Raw genomic sequence first — 9,755 nt, forward strand, 5'->3', positions numbered from 1 at the left:
AACATAAGGTTGGCTGAACGCCCAGAAGAGAATCGGGATATGAAGCAAGGCTGGAGCAGATGTGTGATGCCACGTAGGTGGCTGGCTGAGAACATGAAACACAAAGAGATAAGAAGGAAGAGAGAAAAAAAAATGCAAGAAGTTCAGTGTGTTTTTAGCTTAGCAATTAACCAATGAAATATAGCTAAGAAGCGTGTGAACAGTATTGATTAACCAATGATATTTTAGTATGGTGCGCATGAACAGCAAATGAGGATATATAAGTGTGGGGTTTTGACTAATAAAGGGTCTTCTGGTCGGATTCAGGAGTCTGTGTCTTCATCTCCTCCGACTTACTTTCAAGGAGTAACCAGAAAAGGGAGGAGGTGCTGCTGAATGCAATCACAGTACAGCCCAAGGCTGTAAGCCATGTCTGGTACTGTTGTCAGGAGCAGGTGTATACCTAGCAGTAAATGCTCAACATTATCTTTTTGAGGAGCTCACAAACTGTCTCTTCATTTCAGCCTGTCTATTGAAAGACACTGGGTTCCTAGGGTTAATTTGTGCTGCCAGAGCTTTGCAAAGGTGGCAAAACAGATGGCTTTGGAGTGCAGGCTAGTCCAGGCTAGTCTTACCCAGGGTTTGTGCTCAGAAGTGTTGTTGGCACACAGGAACATTTCTGGCAAAGGTAGCAGAGGAAATTCTTGTTTAATGTGATGGCCCTCTGCCTCACTAATGTCTCAGACCCATGGTCACTACAACTACTGTCATATATAGTCTGGGTAAATGGGGCCTCTTCCTGGATCTAACATTAAAAAAAAGAAGAAAAATAAACCCACACCAAAAAAAAACCCTCTCCAAAGTTGAATGCATTAGATGCATTTCATCCTGCATGGTTCTGATTTATCTTGGCTCTTCTGATCCCCAGAGAGCAAGTCTTCCATTGAGACAAAGAATGTAATTTCAGGTGGCCTTTAGATACGATATTCAGTCACTATGGGTGTTTCTATTGCTGGATGTGCTCCATGGCTGACTGGATGATTTTCTGGCAAGGTATGAAGCTACTTATGGAAACCATATTAGGAAAGCAGCAGTGTTCATCTTTCTCAACTGCAGAGTCAACATAAATACTGCAGAAATTGCTGGTTAATAAAGCTCCTTATATTGCTTAATTGGCCAAAAGTCAAACTATTCATGCCAATGAATACCATAATGGAGAACTTATTAAATTTTCATTTTACTTATATTGCCATACTAAGGAAGTAGCAATAGGTATATCAGCTTCTCTTCATTGAGAATATTGGAAGGCAAAGGAAATGTTATCTTGCTCAGTGAAGGAGGGTCTAAAGATTTACCTCAGTCATGATGGAGGGAAAAAGATCAAGACAGAGTGCTTTGAGACCATGCATCACATCACATCTGCTGACACTCAGTTAAAAGGTGACCCAAATCTTGTGTGTGCTGGTACTATGGTACCAGCTTTTGGATCTCTGTATTTCACATAGTCTTGCTTGCAAACTGTCACTCAGATGAGGTGCTGTGTCCTGGGACACCCATCTGTAACAACCCTTCCTATCCTTTGTCCCCCTTTGGCAAGCATCCTTTCCTCTCTTTCCTGCCCAGCCACCCTTCTACCTGCTCCCTCCCACCACCCTCACCCCCTTCCCCATATTCATTCTCAGTGGTCTTTGTATGCATATGCCTTGGCCCCCTTCAGCTCATTAAGCTCCCTGCCTTGCCTCATGTTTTGACAGGTTTTGTGAGTTTTGACAATCCTGCCAGTGCCCAAGCTGCTATCCAGGCTATGAATGGCTTCCAGATTGGCATGAAGAGGCTGAAGGTGCAGCTGAAGAGGCCAAAGGATGCCAATCGTCCCTATTGATGAGTTGTGGGAACCACTGGATACAAAGCACTAGCACAGGTAACTTCATGGTGAAGGGGGTGTCAGCTATGGTTGTAGCCTCTCTTTGTCTTGTAGATGCTCAAAAAGATTCAAGTCTGTGACTCTCTAGCTTCTGCCTTTTTCACTCTGGCTAGAGTTACCCTGCACAGAAATGCACCCACACATAAACCAGAAACAGTTTGTATGTGTCTCTTTAGAAAAAGAGGTAGAAGGATGCTTAACAAGGGATGAGCCAAGTTTCCCACCCCAGGGGCATCCTGCATCTCTAGAAAGTCTTCCTGGCCACTAAAGGAGACCCAGCAGCTGTCCTAATTCCCCTTGCTCGGCCAAAGAGAGAGAAGAAAAACTACAATTAAGAGATGGGACTGGGCTGCAGTTTAATTCCATGTGACTGGGATAGTGTTTGTCTCAATAGCTCTCTGTTGCAAGTGTTTTAAAGCATTCTTCATTCTCCATGTGGTATAGTTTGCATTCAGTTTCACCCCATCATAATTAATTTATGTAAATATGTCTCCCTGACAACTAAATAACCCCTAATTTCTTTCTTCCTAAACCCAAGAAATTAATAGAAGAATTCATGCACATTTCTTGCTCAGTTACTCTTAACTTCTGTGTGTAGATAAACCCAACCAGTGCCATGGACACTTTGCTAGAGTGAGGACCTAGACAAATCTTAACAAGGTTCTCATTGTTATACTCATGTACTTTGTCTTGTTGGAAAGGAACCTAATTGATGCTCCAAGGGAACTTCTAATACATTTAACAGTGTCAAAAATATAAGAAGCAGCAGCTAGTTTAATTGTAATCCCAGCCTATCACCAATAACAAAAATGGAGCTGTTTAAAAAAAAAAATTGAAACATTTTATACCACTGGCTGGCTTTTCCATTAGATAGTTCTTGGAGAAACAGAAATATAAAACCATATGTGTTTTTTACAGAGACAGGAAGTCTCCTTGCTGTTAAAACTGTTCCACACCAGATTCCCCAATAAACCCGGCACCCAGGGTGGCCCTAAGATGCAACAAGCACTTTGTAGTTCCGCATTAGTGACAGAGAGAGGGATTAGGTGACCTTTCTAGGCCATTATATCTGTAATGTCTATGATTCAGTGATTCTGATTCAGGCCTTTTTTGACCCATCTAAGGTACAGCCAGGAAATCCTTATCTTCAGCCTTCCCAAAGAACTTCCACATATGAAGTGCTCTAATTTTTCACTGGTGTCTCTAATATCTTTGAAAAAATATATTGTTCCAGCTGTCAGACCAATATCCTTTCCACTGAGAATTAAGGAATGGGATCAAAATGTCTTTGAAAGAGGTGCTGCACTGAAGGCAACATGGATTAAGAAACCTTTCAATAAACGTATTAGGTGTATGTGCAAGATACAGCCTCCTTAGCTTAGACTCTCCTTTATATGTGACTATATGAAGATAACTGTCAATGCATTTTCCCTCTTCAAATACCTCTTTTCCTTACTTATGACAAGACCTCTTGGAAGCTTGAAACCAAAATATGTTTCCATATCCATATGTTTTTGCTTCATCACACTGGCTTTTTACTGCAGCTTTTAGTGGGAGAAAGCAGGAGATGCATGCATGCAATTTTGTTAAAGCAGGGACTGTCTTTGTTGTGGAGATTTTTCAATAACACCTGCAAAGGGATCAAAGGACACAAGTATCTCCCCAGCTGTTTGGCACCAAGCAATAACTTTATATGATAGCATAGTTGTGGTCACTTAAGATATACTTGTTTCTTATGGTTGTGTAAAAAAGTGCAGGGCTTTAGACCCCTGTGGTGTTAATGATTCACTAGTATGCGTCTATGCTGTTTTCATTATCATGGATCATTATGAAGTGCTCTGCCTCTACCTTTCTGTGACCAAACTGATGTTGAGGTCTCAGTATATTTCCTATAAAAATATTACTCAGTAGCAGGACTAGGACTTGTGTGTTTCGGTTCCCCCCAATAAATTATACAAAAAGGAATCAGTTGGTAAAATGGCAATAAAATTCCAAATCTCTCAGAGCATTTTTTTCCCCTTTCCTTTGCTTCTGCAAAGCAGGAGAACAATCTTGAATTATTGCCACTAAATAGGAAGTCCTTTAGCCTTCCTGGCTTTTACTTTGATTTTAATGCTCTGCTGTCCAGCAAAGTCAGTTCAGTTCTTACCACCAGGTCACTTCCATCCTCTGCTTACAGAAGCCTTTATTAGCGGTGCAGAAAGTCCTTATCAAAGGAGTAAATGTGGCTCAAAGTTCCTTGTTCTCTTGTAGACTTCAGTCTTAGTGAGTCCATTGAAAGATCTGGAGATGTACCTATCTTTTAGCAGGAGAAAGTTCTCCAGGAAAAATTTTTGTTTGGTTTGTTTTTTTCACCTAACAAAAGGGATTAGCCAAGTGCTTGTGGTCCCAGGAGGACACCAAAGGAGTGTATCCCAGGGAAGGATCTGATTTGCCACAAGGAGTACCATGCAAAGTTAGATTGGAGAGGACACTTGGTGACAGCAAGGATACCCAGAAGCACAGAATGGCTTAGATCCAGCTCTCTCTTCAGCTCATCTGCTTCTAGTGCTCGGAAACATCCATAACAGCATCCTAGAAGCCAACACAGGATTTTTAGTCATGATGGCCAGATAAAAATCAGCTTCTGGCTATGTCTGTGCAATAGCAGTCAGCTCTGGTCTAAGCCATCAGTAATAAGCCCTACTTAGCAATAGGTCACTTGTTAATGGCTTGACACCATGTTATTGTACCCCCATGGCTTGTTTGAAGTGTAAACTCCAGTCAGCCTCCAAAATACTACTGAAAGTCTCTGACTTGCCCGTTCAGTAGATAGTGTCATTACTTGCAACAAGAATTTTCCCAAAAATGCTAGGACAGAAGCCAGCTAGGCCCATGGGAATGGCACAGGCAGCTACTGCAAAGCTTGAGAGCAAGCAGCTCCCTTAACTGGCAGAAACACAATAACACTTCTGGGTTTTTATCCAGTTTTACTTTGGTTGCAGCTCTTCATGGTCCTTAATTCCAATTTGAAGCATGTGCATAACCATATTGACATCAGGGCAATTACTTATGTGCTTCAAGAGGGTGCTCAAGAAAAATTCTAATTGGGATTTTTCTAAGGAAAATCTTTGTTTTATTGAACTCCTTTCAAAAAATAAGAAGCTTCCAACAAAAAGCCCACATACATCACCTAGTATGATGTAATCCACCAGAGTGTTTTTTCTTAATCAAGAAAGAAAGATCTTCACTCAATTTTAATTCTGGATGTATTTTTCTTTTTTTAATTTATAAATCTCCCTTTTGCGACACAAGCGATCTAGGCCACACTAAAGTCCTTTGTTTTCCTTGGAAATGCTTTAAAGTTGCTGTCAAAAACTGAAAGGGTCTCTATGATGTGGCAGATAAGACCACAAGCTGCAGCAAATAAAGTCCTGAAAAATTCAGATGGCAAAATGTTTCCAAAATATCTGCCTCTCTTCTCTTGTATTGTGGTTTAAACCAAGCTGGCAACTAAGCCCCGTGCAGCCACTCGCTCAGGATGGGAGAGAAAATCGGAAGAATAAAAATGAGAAAAAATGTGGGTTGAGATAAAGAACTTTAATAGATAAAGCAAAAGCCACGCACACAAGCAAAGCAAAAGAAGGAATTAATTCACCACTTCCCACTGGCAAGCAGGTGTTCAGCCATCTCCAGGAAAGCAGGGCTCCATCATGTGTAATGGTTACTTGGGAAGACAAACACCATCACGCTGAACATCCCTCCCTTCCTTCTTCTTCCCCCAGCTTATATGTACTCAGCATGATGTTCAATGGTATGTGTCACATGAAGGGGGGGGTGGGGGGGGGGTGTCTCTCAGCCCCAGGTGTTTGATTGGTCTATCAGCACCCCAGGAAAGCCAAGACCCTTGTGCCCGACCAGTCTGTCAGCATCCTGTTACAGGGACCCTTCACTGAACAGTCCCACTGGATCAGAGGGCGATACAACTGCCTTGTTCAGGGAAACATGCCAACAGGATCAGGGGGACCCCTCAGCAGATCTTCCCACTTTATTTGAATGCGTTACCCCCTGCCGGCAACTGCTAGCACCCACAAAGGACTCACACTAACAGTTTACAGAATAAAACTCTTTACTAATATAAAATCGTGACAAATTAAGGTTCATGATTACCGGTGATAGGGACTGTCTGCAAAAACAAGCTTGAAGTGATATACAACCAAACTATAATCACTAATAACAGCTAGCATGAGTTAATCATAGAATAAAGTTCTTACCCAATAGAGGCATCCCTATGGGGGAGAAGACAGGTTCAGCCCATCAACGGATCCCAGAAATTACGATGGAGTCTTCCCTAACTTCTCCCCTCATCTGTCCACTTTTTATACTTCATAGTACATTGCATATTCATTCACCATACACAGGATTGGTTACAAGTTTCTCGCTTCTAATGCAAATTAGTACGCATCCTCAGATAGCGCTACTGATGTTCTCTACTAACTACACATGCTCCTCAAGCAGGGTTTTGCCCTCTTTCGGGGGTGAGTGGGTGTATTTGAGTCGGAGGTCTCAATCTCCCACTACCACTATTATCTTTGTCCTATTTCCAACTAATTCTCTGTTGATGTCAGTGGATTGCAACACCTTATCATCCTGTTTCCTCTCATGGCCAGAACTTTCCTCACTTGAAGGCTTCTTTCTGTGTAACACAGATAACGATGTTCTTTTCACTCTGTTCTTTGTTTCTCATCCTCCCCAAGGCTGACTACCTTGATTAGAAATCCCTTCATTCATAACAACTTTAGAGAGTGAGTCAGCTTGACCTAACTTTGTGAACACTGAATCAGAGTTGGGTAATCTGGGATTTTAGACAACAATTCCCCCCCGGAATCACATTTAGGTGGAGCTTGAGTGACTCTAGTCATACTTATTGTTGTTACTAACTGGTATCATGTGCCCAGTGAGGTGTAGTAGTACCTTGGAGGCAGATAACTTTGGGAGGGAGGTGTGCGTTAGTATTACAGTGAGATTATTTCATCTGAGGAAAGTAATTTCGCCACAATGGTTGGCTCTAGCCACAGACATCTCATGGATTCTTCATGTGACATCTGGTGTGCAGCTTATCAGCTGTGTGGTGCCATTCGAGTTCCCATTCCTGCAGGGAGCATGACAGAGCCTGGCTGTGGTGTCTCCACTCTGCTCCATCCTCCATCACTCCCATCAGCATGTGCTGAGCTGTCAGGATGTGTTGGTTAGGGAACTGTGGTGATGTAGAGATTCTGCGCATGCCAACCATCCTGAAGGTGAATAGCTGTATTTTACCCTAAAAAGATTTCTGTAATACTACACTTCTATTAGGGCCCAATTTTCTCTAATTCCCCCCCTCAAAGTGATTTTCCCACAGTATGGAATATCTCTTTGGCTAGTTCGGGTCAGCTGTCCTGGCTGTGTCTCCTCTCAGCTTCTCTTGCCACTCCAGCCCTCTGGTTGGCAGAGCCTAAGTGACAAGTTCTTGATATAGTATAAACATTACCCAGCAACAACTAAAAACATCAGTGTGCTATCAACATTGTTCTCACACCAAATCCAAAACACAGCACTGCACCAACTACTAAGAATAAAATTAACTCTGTCCCAGCTGAAACCAGGACATCTTGTTTCTTTATAATTAGAGGTGGTTGTAGCAAGTAAAATAAAGAGGGTGAGTGGGGAGAAAGCACAAGCAAGAGATAACGATCATTGGAGACAACTCTGCCAAAATCGATATATTCTAGTACAAATTTCCCCCTCAGAAGTAGGAATCAAGGATTCGGAGGCACTTCAGTTCGTAAGTGCTCAAAATAATGAATAAAAAACCCCACCCTGAAATCCACAGCTCCCTTGGGTGGCCATTCCTAGAACATAGGTACTTTGTAGTACAAAAAAGTTGCAAGTACAACCTGCAGTGCCTAGAGGTGTGTGTGAGCTCTCCACATGGCCAGAACCACCAAGGACTGCTAGGGTAGGCAGAAAGACAAACTCCTTTTATCTTTCCTGTAGGAGCAGAAATTATCTGTGTGATTCCAGCCCTCTGCACTCCACTAGCTCCCCAGTGCCTCATCCATGCTAAGTCAGTAGTGGCTGTAGAGGAATAAAGCTTGGTTAATTATCATTGATAACATACAACTGTGGGCTGGCTTCAGGGGCAGTGGATTGGCTGATGTAGATAAGGTGCTAATGACCTTTGAGAGTTACTGCAGAACTATGAACTGAATCTGTATGGGGTAGTGTTTGGCACTTACACTGTATAAAGAAAATAGAGGCTAAAAAACTCAATAAAATTTCTTCTCCAGGGCAAAACTGATACAAGAGTTGGCAAGAATATTAATAAGGGGTTGCAGAGTGCTTCATCAATGTGAGAATATTAAATTGATGTCCTTATGGTTTGGAAGGCATGTACAATCAGCTGCGCTAGAACGCTATTTCTCATTCCCACAGTGATATATACCATTGATATACCCAGTGATATATCAAATGCAATAATTGCATATTTGACTAATTTATGGCTATGGTAACTGTGGCCAGATAGAAGTGAATATCAAAACTCTGGTCTCTGAAGTATTTGATTCAGCTGTAGCAGAGAATTGAATGTTTATGGTGCAAATCCTGTTTCTCAGGTGTCTTTCATCCTGCCTATGACTGCAGTTAAAGACAGATTTTATTTCAAATGGGTAATTTTTCTACTTAGCTGAGTTTCATCCAACCTTTTAAAATATTTGGTAGAAGACTGAGCTGCAGGGAAAAGGAGAACAACAATCAAATAATTTCCCAAGCAAGAAGCACAGTAAAAGAAAACTCAGTGCTCTGCCTGGAAAGGTACTAACCACAGCCATGATCAGGTAAAGTTCTCGGGCAGTGTCAGTCACCGGCTCCTCTGAAGTCAGTGAAGTGACACTGATTTATGGCAGCCATGGATTCAGGCCCACTAATACTTATTTAATTTTAAATGTTCTCCTAGCAGAGATGTTTCAATTATTTGCAATTCTGGAGGGAGACACAATGTCGCTATTCTGGTTGCTCTGGTCTTTTTAGAGCAGATAGACTAGGGAATGAACATGGCTTTTGCCAAACACATCCCTGTGGCTTATTTTAAAAACCCTTTTATACAACAGTGACTTATCTTCTCTTGCATCCCTGGAAAGCTGCAGTTGCACACTGAAGTGATCCTCTTTAGGAAGCAAATTTTTCCCATTATTGGAAGAAATAATCTCCCTCCCTGCCTCTTCAGATGTCCCCTTTTTCATGTGTAGGACAGATCCAGCAGCTGGTCTGTCTGAAGCACCTGTTCCATGCAGAGCAGGGTGACTAAAATCCTCACAGTAACAAGTTGTCTACCTTTGAGATTTCTGGCTATATGAGGTCCAGTCCTTGAAGCCCACAGACATTTTTTGGTAGATGTGTGCTGCAGACCAGAGCCCTGGTTGTTATGGTAAAGTGCTGTAATAAAATATCTGTCTTAAAAAGGAGGTTTTTCTAATAGAAACTAGTTTGTAATTACCTTGATTTCTAAGGATTTGGAAACAATTGGGCCATGAAACCCATGGGCTGTGCAGTCAGCTACAAATTTGTCTTTGCAGGATAAGATTTTCTTTTTTTCCTCCCTTCTTGAATTATCTTCACTCATCAGCAGAGGTTACATCCCATCCCCTGTGACATATGACAAGTGAATGCTTTCCATGCTCTTTATTTTCCTCTGTGCATTCTCCTTGCATGGCACACATTGCTCCACCATAGCAGACTGGGCGCTGGGAAATGGAGCCAGGCAGGCAGCCCAACAACTTCTCTCGAAAACAGGTCTCTTAAATGTTAATTCTTAAGAGATTTGGTGCATTCAGAA

At 42.0% G+C, this 9,755-nt stretch overlaps 1 protein-coding gene across 11 annotated transcripts in view; it reads left to right on the forward strand.

The window, feature by feature from the left end:
- LOC130141979 (CUGBP Elav-like family member 4) overlaps positions 1–1,861 on the forward strand; it is a 348,538-nt gene extending 346,677 nt beyond the window's left edge. For all 11 annotated transcript variants that reach the window (XM_056323351.1, XM_056323354.1, XM_056323359.1 and 8 more), the window contains one exon: positions 1,734–1,861. In XM_056323351.1, coding sequence (XP_056179326.1) covers positions 1,734–1,861 — 128 coding nt within the window. The remainder of the gene's footprint in view (positions 1–1,733) is intronic.
- The last annotated feature ends 7,894 nt before the right edge of the window (positions 1,862–9,755 follow it).

This window comes from Falco biarmicus, chromosome W (genome assembly GCF_023638135.1).
Source record: "Falco biarmicus isolate bFalBia1 chromosome W, bFalBia1.pri, whole genome shotgun sequence".
NCBI lineage: Eukaryota > Metazoa > Chordata > Aves > Falconiformes > Falconidae > Falco > Falco biarmicus.